Here is a 14,945-nt window from a genome sequence, read left to right on the forward strand (position 1 = left end):
CACTAGGCCCTGCTGTTTGCCTTAGTTGATGGTCATGCTATGAAATTCTTAGTTGCTTTAGTCAGCAGAGTATCAGTAATGAACGATAAGAGAAGTTGAATTTGTAAAGAAAATTTGTAAAGAATTTGTGTACATGCTTTCAAAGGGAACCCTAGTTGCTGCTGAGGAGTTCAAAGTATTTAACATGTCTCTGCTGCGGATGATGTCTGAAGGGAAGCTGAGCTAAATTATTCCACCAGTATAAAACAGAGACTAAGACTCTTTAAAATCAATGTCGTATTTATTGACCGCTTACTATGTGCAGAGCACTGTACTAAGTGCTTGGGAAGTACAAATTGGCAACACATAGAGACAGTCCCTACCCAACAGTGGGCTCACAGTCTAAAAGGGGGAGACAGAGAACAAAACCAAACATACCAACAAAATAAGATAAATAGGATAGAAATGTACAAGTAAAATAAATAAATAAATAAATAGAGTAATAAATATGTACAACCATATATACATACATACAGGTGCTGTGGGGAAGGGAAGGAGGTAAGATGGGGTGATGGAGAGGGGGACGAGGGGGAGAGGAAGGAAGGGGCTCAGTCTGGGAAGGCCTCCTGGAGGAGGTGAGCTCTCAGCAGGGCCTTGAAGGGAGGGAGAGAGCTAGCTTGGCGGATGGGCAGAGGGAGGCCATTCCAGGCTCGGGGGATGACGTGGGCCGGGGGTCGATGGCGGGACAGGCGAGAACGAGGTACGGTGAGGAGATTAGCGGCGGAGGAGCGGAGGGTGCGGGCTATTTGGGCTGGAGAAGGAGAGAAGGGAGGTGAGGTAGGAGGGGGCGAGGTGATGGACAGCCTTGAAGCCCAGGGTGAGGAGTTTCTGCCTGATGCGCAGATTGATCGGTAGCCATTGGAGGTTTTTGAGGAGGGGAGTAATATGCCCAGAGCGTTTCTGGACAAAGATAATCTGGGCAGCAGCATGAAGTATGGATTGAAGTGGAGAGAGACACGAGGATGGGAGATCAGAGAGAAGGCTGGTGCAGTAGTCCAGACGGGATAGGATGAGAGCTTGAATGAGCAGGGTAGCGGTTTGGATGGAGAAGAAAGGGCGGATCTTGGCAATGTTGCGGAGCTGAGACCGGCAGGTTTTGGTGACGGCTTGGATGTGAGGGGTGAATGAGAGAGCGGTGTTGAGGATGACACCAAGGTTGCGGGCTTGTGAGACAGGAAGAATGGTAGTGCCGTCAACAGAGATGGGAAAGTCAGGGAGAGGACAAGGTTTGGGAGGGAAGACAAGGAGCTCAGTCTTTGACATGTCTTTAAAACCATGGATCTCCCTCCTCAAGGTCTCTGGTCTGCTTCTAGTGAGTGATATTTCCTGCTAATTGTGGCAACTGTCGGATTTGACAACTTGAATAACTTGGCACTTCTGGAGAAGGGAAGACAAAGTCAATTTTATTTGAATTCTGTCATTATAGTCCCATAACAGGCATGCCGGGCTGAGTTATTTCCGGTCAGTTTTGCTTCTTCTTGGAACACGTAACTGAATACCTTCCAAGAATTACAGGTGCCCAGTTACAGATTAAAAAGTCGATGAAATTATTTACAGTACCTTTGTCTAATGACCCCAAATCTCAAGGGAAGCAAGGCGTGTTAGGCAATCCATCGCTCAAATCGTAATCCGTTCTTCTGTAATACATAGCGACATCACAGAAGCTCTGTTGAAACAAGAATTGCAAACAGCAACACCCTAACATGCACAATGAATGGGTATATCTGAAAGGTGTACAGATCCCCTCATTCATGGGTCGATAGAATGGTGCATTCACTCATTCAAGCGTACTTATTGAGCACTTACTGTGTGCTAAGCGCTTGGGAGAGAACCGTCACATCATATGCTCCAAACCCCCAATGGTCTTGAACTATCGCTTTGAAAGATGGCATAGTGGGTAGAGCACGGGCCCAAGAGTCAGAAGGTCCATGGGTTCTAATCCCAGCCTCACCACTTGTCTGCTGACTGATCTTGGGCACTTAACTTCTCTGTGCCTCAGTTACCTCATCTGCAAAATGGAAATTGAGACAGTGAGCCCCACGTGGGACAGGGACTGTGTCCAACCGAATTTGCTGTATCCACCCCAGTGCTTAGTACAGGGCTTGACACATAGTAAGTGCTTAACAAATACCATAATTATAATTAATCAATCAATCTTATTTATTGAGCGCTTACTGTGTGCAGAGCACTGTACGAAGCACTTGGGAAGTACAAGTCGGCGACAGAGACGGTCCCTACCCAACAGTGGGCTCACAGTCTAGCCCTCAAAACACCAAAATACCCGTCCTCCTCCTTCTCCACTTCTAGTCTCCTCAGCTCCTCTCTAGACTGTAAGCTTGTTGTGGTCAGGGAATCATCATCATCATCATCATCATCAATCGTATTTATTGAGCGCTTACTATGTGCAGAGCACTGTACTAAGCGCTTGGGAAGTACAAATTGGCAACACATAGAGACAGTCCCTACCCAACAGTGGGCTCACAGTCTGAAAGGGGGAGACAGAGAACAAAACCAAACATACTAACAAAATAAAATAAATAGGATAGATATGTACAAGTAAAATAAAGAGTAATAATGTGTCTGTGAATTGTTCTATTGCACTTTACCAAGGGCTTAGTACAGTGCTCTGCACACAGTAAGCACTGAATAAATACGATTGACTAACTGACTAATTGGAGGTGTCCCCAGGGGCTCTGTCTGGGTCCCTCACTTTTCCTACTGGTTCCACGACGGATTGGCACTAGCACCCATTTGTCGGGCGAAATCCTTCAAAGCGATATGGTAAATAAGTGGTTTATAAGGGCCGATCATCTCCATGTTTTAAATTACCAGGTCACTTGATCTTCAGGCCAGTGGTGGTGCCGGCGAAGGGCCAGACTGGGGGTCATACGTTCAGGGGGCGGATGGTCCAACGGGATTACTCTAGCACGTGGTTTCTTCTGTCTCCCCCTTTTAGACTGTGAGCCCACTGTTGGGTAGGGACCGTCTCTATATGTTGCCAAATTGTACTTCCCAAGCGCTTAGTACAGTGCTCTGCACACAGTAAGCGCTCAATAAATACGATTGATGATGATTCCCAAACCAAGGTGGTTCTGGCCCAACTCTCCCTCTGTATCCCCAGGCCCCCTGGGCTGACCTGACTCCAGGGGACAGAGAGGAGGAGGAAAGGCTGTGAGGGTCAAGTTTCCACCACTGGATTGGGGATGGCGAGGCCGCTTCTGACAGGGAATGGGGGGATGAGGCCTGTCTCCCCATTCCCCACTGATCAGCCTGGACCCTGGAGCTCTCTCCTACACGCTTTCCTCAGGGTTTTCTTCACCTTGCATGGCTATCCCCTCAGTGTCAATGTCTCTCCAAGCAACTTAATTATAATAATAACTGTGGTATTGTTGAGCCCACTGTTGGGTAGGGACTGTCTCTATATGTTGCCAATTTGTACTTCCCAATCGCTTAGTACAGTGCTCTGCACACAGTAAGCCCTCAATAAATACGATTGATGATGATGATGATGATGATGGTATTTGTTAAGCACTTACTAGGTGCCAGACACTGTACTGTATATATGTTTAGACATATTTATTACTCTATTCATTATTTATTTATTTATTATTTATTTATTTATTATTTATTTATTCACTCTGTTCAATAGAGAAGCAGCATGGCTCAGTGGAAAGAGCACGGACTTTGGAGTCAGAGGTCATGGGTTCATATCCCGGCTCCATCAGTTGGCAGCTGTGTGACTTTGGGCAAGTCACTTAACTTCTCTGTGCCTCAGTGGCCTCATCTGTAAAATGGGGATTAAGACTGTGAGCCCCCCGTGGGACACCCTGATCACCTTGTAACCTCCCCAGCACTTAGAACAATGCTTTGCACATAGTAAGCGCTTAATAAATGCAAAAAAAATTACTTGTACATATCTATTCTATTTATTTTATTTTGTTAATATGTTTGGTTTTTGTTCTCTGTCTCCCCCTTCTAGACTGTGACCCCACTGTTGGGTAGGGACTGTCTCTATATGTTGCCAACCTGTACTTCCCAAGCGCTTAGTACAGTGCTCTGCACATAGTAAGCGCTCAATAAATACGATTGATTGATTGATTGTACTAAGAGCTGGGGTGGATACAAAGCAAATTACGTTGGACACAGTCCCTGTCCCCCATGGGGCTCACAGTCTCAATCCCCATTTTACAGATGAGATAACTGAGGCCCAGAGCAGCGAAGTGACTTCCCCCAAGGTTACACAGCGAATAAATATCAGAGCTGGGATTAGAACCCACAACCTTCTGACTCTCAGGCCTCTGCTCTATCCACAACACCATCAGACACTGTATTAAGCGCTGGGGTAGATACAAGCAAATCGGGTTGGGCACAGTCCCTGTCCTACGTGGGGCTCACAGTCTCGATCCCCATTTTACAGATGAGGTAACTGGGGCCCAGAAAAGTGAAGTGACTTGCCCAAGGCCACACAACAGACAAGTGGCGGAGCCAGGATTAGAACCCATGACCTTCTGAACCCCAGGCTCCTGCTGCTCCACTACACAATGCTGCTTCTCTAACTTGACTACGTAAGCACGTCCTCTAGACCGTAAGCTCACTGTGGGCAGGGAAGATGTCTACCAACTCTGTTATATTGTTGTTTTGTAATAATAATAATAATAATGATGGCATTTGTTAAGCGCTTACTATGTGCAAAGCACTGTTCTAAGCATTGAAGGGGATACAAGGTGATCAGGTTGTCCCATGTGGGGCTCACAGTCTCAACCCCCATTTTACAGATGAGGTAGCTGAGGCACAGAGAAGTTAAGTGACTTGCCCAAGGTCACACAGCTGAAAAGTGGCGGAGCCGGGATTTGAACCCGTGACCTCTGACTCCAAAGCCCGGGCTCTTTCCACTGAGCCACGCTGCTTCTCTTCTTGTACTCTCCCAAGCTCTTAGTAAAGTGCTCCGCACGCAATAAGCACTCAGTAAATATGACTGATGACTGTCTCAACTTCTGTTATGCAATTTCACATTTCCTCTTCCTCCAGACCTTCTTCCCATGGCTGCCTCACCGGCGTCTTAAATTTCACCGATCTAAAACTGAACTAATTCTTCCTCCCATTTCCCCATCTCCGTCAACAGCACCACTATCTTCCCCATCCCAAAAGCCCAAAACCTTGTTGACATCAGAACAGGAAGCATGGTTCAGTGGCAGCATGGTTGGTTTTGTTCTCTGTCTCCCCCTTCTAGACTGTGAGCCCACTGTGGGGTAGGGACCATCTCTATATGTTGCCAGCTTGTACTTCCCAAGCGCTTAGTACAGTGCTCTGCACACAGTAAGCGCTCAATAAATATGATTGATTGGTTGATTGAGTGATTCGATAGAGCGTAGGCCTGGGAATCAGAAAGTCATGGGTTCTAATCCCTGCTCCACCACTCGTCTGCTGTGTGACCTTGGCAAATCACTTCACTCTCCGTGCCTCAGTTACCTCATCTGTAAAATGGGGGTTGAGACCGTAAGCCCCACATGGGACAGGGACTGTGTCCAACCCGATTTGCTTGTATCCACCCCAGCTCTTAGTACAGTGGTTGGCACGTAGTAAGCACTTAAAAATACCATCATTATTATCTTTCACTTAGTGTCTTTGATTGTTCGCTGTCGGGGATGATGCTTTGCCAATTCTACCAGACTAGAGGCTCAGGACCTGTTAGGGTTTTGCAGGTTTCTAGTCCCAAGGGGCAATTGCCCAACGCTGTGTGGGTAGCAAGCTGAGAGAGAGCTGCCCGCTTCTGCTCACTTGCCAAAGACAGGGAAAATCTACCAGTACAAATCTGCAAGCTATCTTGCGAAGGGAGGGAAACTTGTGGCTCTGGGCACCAAACCAGATGCTTGGGTTGGAAAAATGCCTGAATCAGCACTGCTGATTGGAAGCAAGAAACCCCCTCACAGATAAAAAAAAAAAACCCTTGTCTCCCTGACTTAAGTTGGAAAACGACAGTTGGAAAGCTGGAGGGGTAGTTGGGTTCATTCATTCAATTATATTTGTGCTGATCTATTTTCTTCCTTTATACTGTAAGCTTATTATGGGTGGGGAACAAGTCTTCTAATTCTGTTGTATTCTACTCTCCCAAGCGCTTAGTACAGTGCTCTGCACGTAGTAAATGCTCAATAAATACCACTAATTGAGTGATTAATTCAAACAGGATGGCAGGGCAGGGCCGGGGGTACGTGAGTTGATGCAAGAAGCTTAGAAGCGAAGGGTTTTGAATTCAGCCATCATCCATCCCTCATACAAAATGGAAAGTTGGCATTACACCCTGCCTTACTCAGAGATGAAGATAAGAACCTGTTATTTTAATTAGGGCTTGCTTGAAGTTGGTTCCATTGTATTAGAGTATTTTGAGTGGGGGACTTATAAGTTAAGGGAGGAATGTTTGGATTGGAGAAGCAGCATGGTGCAGTGGAAAGAGCACAGGACTGAGAGTCAGAAGATCAGGGGTTCCAATCCCGGTTCTGCCAATTGTCTGCTGTGTGACCTTGGGCAAGTCACTTCAGCTATCTGGGCCTCAGTTACCTCAGCTTTAAAAAATGGGGATTAAGAGTGCGAGCCCAACTTGGGACAGGGACTAGGTCCAACCTGATTAATTTGCATCTAACTCAGCACTTAGAATAGTATTTGACACATAGTAAGCGCTTAACAAGTACCATAATTATTATTATTAATAAAATCTTCAGTTCAACATAGTAATAATAGCATTTGTAAAGTGATTACAATACACCAAACACCAGGATAGATATGAGACAATCAGATCAGACATGGTCCCTGCCCCATGTGGGACTCACAATCTAAGGGGGAGGGACAACTGGTGTTTATCCCCATTTTACAGATGAGGAAGCTGAGGCACAAAGAAGTTAAGTGACTTGCCAAAGGTCACACAATAGGCATGTGACCGAGCTGGGATTAGATCCCAGATCCTCTGATTCCCAGATGTGTACTCTTTCCACTAACCCATGCTGCTTTCCGAATGGCCACACCTGATTTCTCTTAGTACCCACCTCTTCCTCCTCTAATTGATGAATTGTCAAAATATTAAGTCTTAAGGATGTGGTCTTTTTTCTTTCTATTTTAACAGAAGCAAGCCAGCTACACCAAAGGATCACAGAGAGTGTCTACCATGCCCCAATGGATACATCCAACTCCACAAGGTAATGACACCTATTCATTCATTCAATTGTATTTATTGAGTGCTTACTGTGTGCAGAGCACTGTACTAAGTGCTTGGGAAGTACAAGTCAGCAACATATAGAGACGGTTCCTACCCAACAATGGGCTCACAGTCTAGAAGGGGGAGACAGATAACAAAACATGTGGACAGGTGTCAAGTCATCAGAATAAATAGAAATAAAGCTAGATGCACATCATTAACAGAATAAATAGAATAGTAGGTATGTACAAGTAAAATAGAGTAATAAATCTGTACAAACATATACAGGTGCTGTGGGGAGGGGAAGGAGGTAGGGTGGGGGGATGGGGAGGGGGAGAGGAAGGAGGGTGTTCAGTTTGGGAAGGCCTCCTGGAGGAGGTGAACTCTCAGTAGGGCTTTGAAGGGAGGAAGAAACTAGCTTGGTGGATGTGTGGAGGGAGGGCATTCCAGGCCAGGGGGAGGATGTGGGCCGGGGGTCGACGGCGGGACAGATGAGAACGAGGCACAGTGAGGAGGTTAGCAGCTGCAGAGGAGTGGAGGGTGCGGGCTGGGCTGAAGAAGAAAAGGGAGGTGAGGTAGGAGGGGGCTAAGTGATGGACAGCCTTGAAGCCGAGAGTGAGGAGTTTTTGCTAGATGCGTAGGTTGACTGGCAGCCACTGGAGATTTTTGAGGAGGGGAGTAACATGCCCAGAGCGTTTCTGCACAAAGATGATCCGGGCAGCAGCGTAAAGTATAGACTGAAGTGGGGAGAGACAGGAGGATAAGAGATTAGAGAGGAGGCTGATGCAGTAATCCAGTTGGGATAGGATGAGAGATTGAACCAGCAAGGTAGCAGTTTGGATGGAGAGGAAAGAGTGGATCACCTATAACACTGAAGCCTCCAAATAGCTCATCTTCCTCTAGAGTCACTCTTCCAACTGTGAGCTGGAGCAGCTGCCAGGACACAAGGCCTATTCCCAGGGAATCGTGTATGCCCAGTCTTTAATTGGACTGGCTGTGGCTTAAGAAATGAGTGCATGCAGGGTGTTGGATGGGAGGTGAAGAAGTCAAAGTTATTATAATTGTATTTGTTAAGCACTTAGTATGTGCCAAGCCCAGTACAAAGCACCGGGGGAGATACATGATAATCAGGTTGAACACAGTCCATGTCCTACACTGGGCAGGGCTCACATTCAAGGTGGAAGGAGAATAGGACAGACCAGAGTAAGGGCTCCATAAATAGCAGGTGGAGAAGGTCGTTTGGAAAGTAGCTCCAACTGTGTGGTGCTGTGTTTCCAGCCCATAAAACCAAATCCTGGACAGCTGAGCCCAAGGCTTACCTTATTTAATCAATGGATGATCACCGAGCTCATTGTGGGCAGGGAATGCGTCTGTTTATTGTTATAGTGTCCTCTCCTAAGTGCTTAGTACACTGTTCTGCCCAAAGCAAGCTCTCAGTAAATATGATCGAATGAATTAATGAATGGAGCAAGTATGGAAAGTGAAATAAAGAGAGAAATTCTAGAACCAGAAAAGTGGGACATTCACTAAAGAAATAATGTTATGTGAGTAAGAACCAAGATTGGTTATGTGGTGGTGACTGGCAGATGAAAGCGCTACTAGGAAAAAAGCAAGACAAACTCTGCAGCTTCTCTGGACCATGACAAAAAGGAGGCCTATGCAGGCCTTCAGTAGGGCTTGCAGATCAGTGGCAGGATACGCAGCGTGGCTCAGTGGAAAGAGCATGGGCTTTGGAGTCTGAGGTCATGGATTCAAATTCTGGCTCTGTCAGCTGTGTGACTTTGGGCAAGTCACTTAACTTCTCTTGGCCTCAAGTTACCTCCCCTGTAAAATGGGGATTAAAACTGTGAGCCCCCCATGAGACAATCTAATCACCTTGTAACCTCCTCAATGCTTAAAACAGTGCTTGGCACATAGTCTATGCTTAACAAATACCATCATTATGATTATTATTATTATAAAGAAAGCTATGTGGGCTACCTCCAAATGAAGGCCTCTATGTATCTCTAATAGCTGTAATAATAATGATAATTGATATTTGTTAAGCACTTAACTTTGTGCCAAGCATTGTACTAAGCACAGGGATAGGAACAATGTAAGCATATAGGACGTGGTTCCCACGTGCCATTCACAGTCCAAGGAGAAGAACAAGCATTTTATCCCCCTTTTTATAGATGCAGAAATTGAGGCTCAGAGTGATTGTCCAAGGTAGGGAAACCATTTCTGAAGAATCAGTACAGCCTCAGGCTCACACTGAGAAGCATCATGGCCTAGTGGATAGAGCACGGGCCTGGGAATCAGAAGGACCGGGGTTCTAATCCTGGCTCTGCCGCATATCTGCTGGGTGACCTTGGGCAAGTCGCTTCACTTCTCTGGGCCTTCAGTTCCTTCATCTGTAAAGTGAGGATTAAGAGTGTGAGCCTAATGTGGGTCAGGGACTGAGTCCAACCTATTTAACTTGAAACTTCCCCCGTGCTTAGAGCGGAGTAAGCGCTTAACAAGAACCACTATTATTCACACTACTTCAGCACTTTGGAAGACTGCAGATCCCTGTCAAGGAGGATGTTCTGGTGAGATGATCGCCCGAGGCCTGAGAAGAAAAGCAGAGAGGCAGAGAGAGTGAAGATTTCCACCTGAGCTGCTGAGGTGGCTGAGAAGTTGGCATGGCCAGGAGGATTAGGATCAATCAGTTGGGAGGGACCTGAGTTGGCAAATTTGAGGGTGGAGGGTGCATCATCATCATCATTGGGATTTGTTGATATTAATAATTACGGTATTTGTTAAGCATTTACACAAAGCCAAGAACCGTTCTCAATGCTGGGGTAGATACAAGGCAATCAGGTGGAACACAGTCCCTGTCCCCCATGGGTCTCACACTCTTAATCCTTATTTTACAGATAAGGTAACAGGCACAGAGAAGTGAAGTGACTTGCCCAAGGGCACACAGCGTTAATATTACTATTATTATTATTACTACACTTTACTATGTGCTGAACACTGTACTAAGCCCTTGGGAGAGTACAGTACAAAAGAGTTGGCAGACACGTTCCCTGCCCACGATGAGTTTACAGTCTAGAGGCATGAGTTTTGGGCCAGACACAGGAAATACATGAGCAAGGTGGAATTATTATGCTCTTCGCCACACGCAGAGAGCAAAACAAAATCTCTATATAGTGTGACTTTTTAAAACCTTGATACTATCAGCAGTCCTGGACGCTGATAACTTCCAAGCAAATTGTTATTAAAGTAATAATAATTAAGGACTTGGTAACCAATGTCAATCAATGGCATTTATTGAAAGCTCTCTGAGTCAAAGCGATGTACCTGGGGAAAGAGTGCTACAGAAGGAAGATATGTATTCCCTGTCTTCAAGGAGCTTGCTCCTTAATGAGAAGTAGTGTGGCTCAGTGGAAAGAGCACTGGCGTGGGAGTCAGAGGTTGTGGGTTCTAATCCTGGCTCTGCCACTTGTCAGCTGTGTGACTTTGGGCAAGTCACTTCACTTCTCTTTGCCTCAGTTACCTCACCTGTAAAATGGGGATTAAGTCAGTGAGCCCCATGCGGAACAACCTGATTACCTTATATCTACCCCAGCTCCTGAACAGTGCTTGGCACATAGTAAGCACTTAACAAATACCATAATTATTGTTATTTTTATCAATGGGAGAGGCAAGTAAAAATGATTTACAAATGATGGCAGAAGGAAGAGCAAGGATATGTTGCAGGAAATAATCAAAATAATAATATGTATTCATTCAATTGTATTTATTGAGCGCTTACTGTGTGCAGAGCCCTGTACTAAGCACTTGGGAAGTACAAGTCGGCAACATATAGAGACGGTCCCTACCCAACAACGGGCTCACAGTCTAGAAGGGGGAAACAGACAACACAACAAAACATATAGACAGGTGTCAAAGTCATCAGAACAAATAGAATTAAAGCTAAAAGCATATCATTAACAAAATAAATAGAAGAGTAAATATGTACAAGTAAAATAGAGTAATAATTCTGTACAAATATATATACAAGTGCTGTGGGGAGGGGAAGGAGGTAGGGCGGGGGGGATGGGGAGAAGGAGAGGAAAAGGGGCTGAGTCTGGGAAGGCCTCCTGGAGGAGGTGAGCTTTCAGTAGGGCTTTGAGGGAGGAAGAAAGCTAGTTTGGTGGATGTGCGGAGGGAGGGCATTCCAGGCCAGGGGAAGGACGTGGGCCAGGGGTCGATGGCAGGACAGGCAAGAACAAGGCACAGTGAAGAGGTTAACAGTAGAGGAGCGGAGGGTGCAAGCTAAGCTGTAGAAGGAGAGAAGGGAGGTGAGGTAGGAGGGAGCAAGGTGATGGAGAGCCTTGAAGCCGAGAGTAATGATGATGGTATTTGTTAAACACTTATTATGTGCCAAGCACTGTTGTAAGCACTGTGGTAATCAGGTTGAACACAATCTCTGTCCCCCATGGGGCTCACAGTCTTAATCCCCATTTTACAGATGAGGTAACTGAGGCATAGAGAAGTGAAGTGACTTGTCTAAAGTCACACAGCAGACACGTGGTAGAGCTTCTTCTGTCCAGTCGGCTCCAGTACTCCGATCTGCTCTTGGTTGGGACCTCTAGCCCCAACCCACCGACTGTGTCTCCATCATCATCAACATCATCATCAATCATATTTATTGAGCGCTTACTATGTGCAGAGCACTGTACTAAGCGCTTGGGAAGTACAAATTGGCAACATATAGAGACAGTCCCTAACCAACAGTGGGCTCACAGTGTAAAAGGGGGAGACAGACTACAAAACAAAACATGTAGACAGGTGTCAAAGTCATCAGAACAAATAGAATTAAAGCTAAAAGCATATCATTAACAAAATCCCTCTCACCATTGACCTCTGGCTCATGCCCTCCACCCTCCCTGGAACTCCCTCCTCTTTCATATCTGACAGACCACCACCACTCTCCCCATCTTCAAAGCCCTACTAAATTTGCATCTCCTCCAGGAAGACTTGCCTAATGAACCTTTCGTCTCCCCAACCTATTCTTCCTCCCCTCTGCGTCACCTATGCACCTAAATCTCCACGCCTAAATTCTCTGTTACTCATCCCAAACCCCCATCCCTCTGCCTCAGCACTTTTGTATGTTTCCCTATACGTTTTTGCTTCCTCTATCTATAATTTAATGTCTGTCTCCCTCATTAGACTGTTAAATCCTTGAGAACAGGAGTCATGTCTATCCACCCTATTATACTCTCCCATTCATTCAGTCTTATTATTGAGCACTTACTGTGTGCAGAGCACTGTACTAAGTGCTTGGGAGAGTACAATACCACAATAAACAGTCACCTTCCCACCCAAACACTTAGAACAGTGTTCTGCACACAGTCAGTACTCAATACATGTATAGTTATTCTTGGGATTTGAAGAAGTTATCACTGATCTCATGATAATAATAACTGAGCATTTGTTCAGCACTCACTATATGCCAGGCACTATGCTAAGCACTGAGCGGATACAAACAAATCAGATTGGTCACAGTCCCTGTCGCACATGGATTTCACTGTCTTAATCCCCATTTTACAGATGAGGTAACTGAGGCACAGAGAAGTTCAGTGACTTGCCCGAAGTCACTCAGCAGACAAGTGGCAGAGCCAGAATTAGAATCCAGGTCCTTCTGATTCCCAGGCCTGTGCTCTAGCTATGTGAGAGGGTGTGTGTGAAGCTAAAATGTGGAATCCCCAGCCCTGGTCACACTAAGCATACAAAAAGATTGCTCAGGTTGTGTTTTTGTGCTCCCCAGCCCTGGTCACACTAAGCATACAGAAAGATTGCTCAGGTTGTGTTTTTGTGTTCAATATTTGCACTACATGTTACTGTCTTCCCTTTGGCTTCCTTGCTTTTCTTTCTGTGAATTTTTAATTCAAAGAGAGTCACTTCTTTCTTGATATTAGTATGCCATTCATGTCTGTCTGCAGCAACTGACTCCCAATTTTCAGTCGGGATGCAGTATCAATCAACCAGTCAATCGATCATATTTATTGAGTGCTTACTCTGTGCAGAGCACTGTACTAAGTGCTTGCAAGAGTACCACACAACTATGTAACAGGCACATTTCCTGCCCAAACAAGCTTACAGTCTAGAGGGGAGACAGACATTAATGTAAAGAAAGAAATGACAGAGATATACATAAGTGCTGTGAGGCTGGGGGGCGGTGAATAAAGGGAGCAAGTCAGGGTGCCCAGAAAGGAGTGGGGGAAAAAAGTAAATGAAGGCTCAGTCGGGGAAAACCTCTTGGAGGAGATGTGCCTTCAATAAGGCTTTGAAGGTGGGGAAAGTCATTGTCCCTGGACTATGAAATTTGAGGGCGTTCCAGGCCAGTGGCAGAAGGAGGGCAAGAGGTAAGATAGACAAAATGGAGGTAATAATAATAATAGCATTTATTAAGCGCTTACTATGTGCAAAGCACTGTTCTAAGCGCTGGGGATGTTACAAGGTGATCAGGTTGTCCAATGGTGGGCTCACAGTCTTCATCCCCATTTTACAGATGAGGGAACTGAGGCCCAGGTAATTGAAGTGACTTGCCCAAAGTCACACAGCTGACAATTGGCAGAGCCGGGATTTGAACCCATGACCTCTGACTCCAAAGCCCGGGCTATTTTCCACTGAGCCACGCTGCTTCTCTACGGTGAGGTGCAGTGAGTAGGTTGATATTAGAGGAGTGAAGTGTTCAGGGTTGTAGTTGGAATGTAATGAGGTGAGGTAGGAGAGGGGGTGAGGTGATTGAGTGCTTTATAGTGATTGTAAGCATTACAGGAGGCTTTTTAAATGCCACTGATGAATTGATTGAAATGCAGAATAAGCAAGGAGAGAGGACAGACCAATCACTTCAGAGACATAGTCAAATATAGTTTCTAATTATTTAATAGCTGTGAACTGTAAGCTTGTTATGGGCAGGGAATGTGTCTGTTTAGGATACTCTCCCAAGCGCTTAGTACAGTGCTCTGCATTCATTCAATCGTATTTATTGAGCACTTACTGTGTGCAGAGCACTGTACTAAGCGCTTGGGAAGTACAAGTTGGCAACATATAGAGACAGTCCCCACCCAACAACGGGCTGACAGGCTAGAAGGGGGAGACAGACAACCAAACAAAACATGTGGACAGGTGTCAAGTCATCAGAATAAATAGAAGTAAAGCTAGATGCACATCATTGACAAAATAAATAGAATAGTAAATATGTACAAATAGAATAAATAGAGTAAAAAACTCTGTACAAACATGTATACAGGTGCTGTGGGGAGGGGAAGGAGGTAGGGCAAGGGGATGGGGGGGAGAGGAAAAAGGGGGCTCAGTCTGGGAAGGCTTCCTGGAGGAGGTAAGCTCTCAGTAGGGCTTTGATGGGAGGAAGAGAGCTAGTTTGGCGAATGTGCGGAGGGAGGGCATTCCAGGCCCGGGGGAGGACGTGAGCCGGGGGTCGAAGGCGGGACACAGTAAGCGCTCAATAAATATGATTGAATGAATGAATGAACTGCTGGAAGACAACAGCTTTCATTCATTCAATCATATTTATTGAGCGTTTACTGTGTGCAGAGCACTGTACTAAGAGCTTGGGAGAGTACATTATAACAATATACAGACACATTCCCTTCCCACAACAAGCTTACAGTTTAGAGGGGGAGACAGGCATTGATATAAATAAATAAATTACAGATATGTTCATAAGTGATGTGGGCTTGAGAGAGGG

At 45.6% G+C, this 14,945-nt stretch overlaps 1 protein-coding gene across 1 annotated transcript in view; it reads left to right on the plus strand.

Moving 5' to 3' along the window:
• Window positions 1–14,945, plus strand: part of MCF2L2 (MCF.2 cell line derived transforming sequence-like 2) — a 491,086-nt gene that overhangs the window by 401,720 nt on the left and 74,421 nt on the right. Inside the window, exon 25 of the mRNA XM_038758478.1 lies at window positions 7,154–7,226. Coding sequence (XP_038614406.1) covers window positions 7,154–7,226 — 73 coding nt within the window. The remainder of the gene's footprint in view (window positions 1–7,153; window positions 7,227–14,945) is intronic.

This window comes from Tachyglossus aculeatus, chromosome 1 (assembly GCF_015852505.1).
Source record: "Tachyglossus aculeatus isolate mTacAcu1 chromosome 1, mTacAcu1.pri, whole genome shotgun sequence".
NCBI lineage: Eukaryota > Metazoa > Chordata > Mammalia > Monotremata > Tachyglossidae > Tachyglossus > Tachyglossus aculeatus.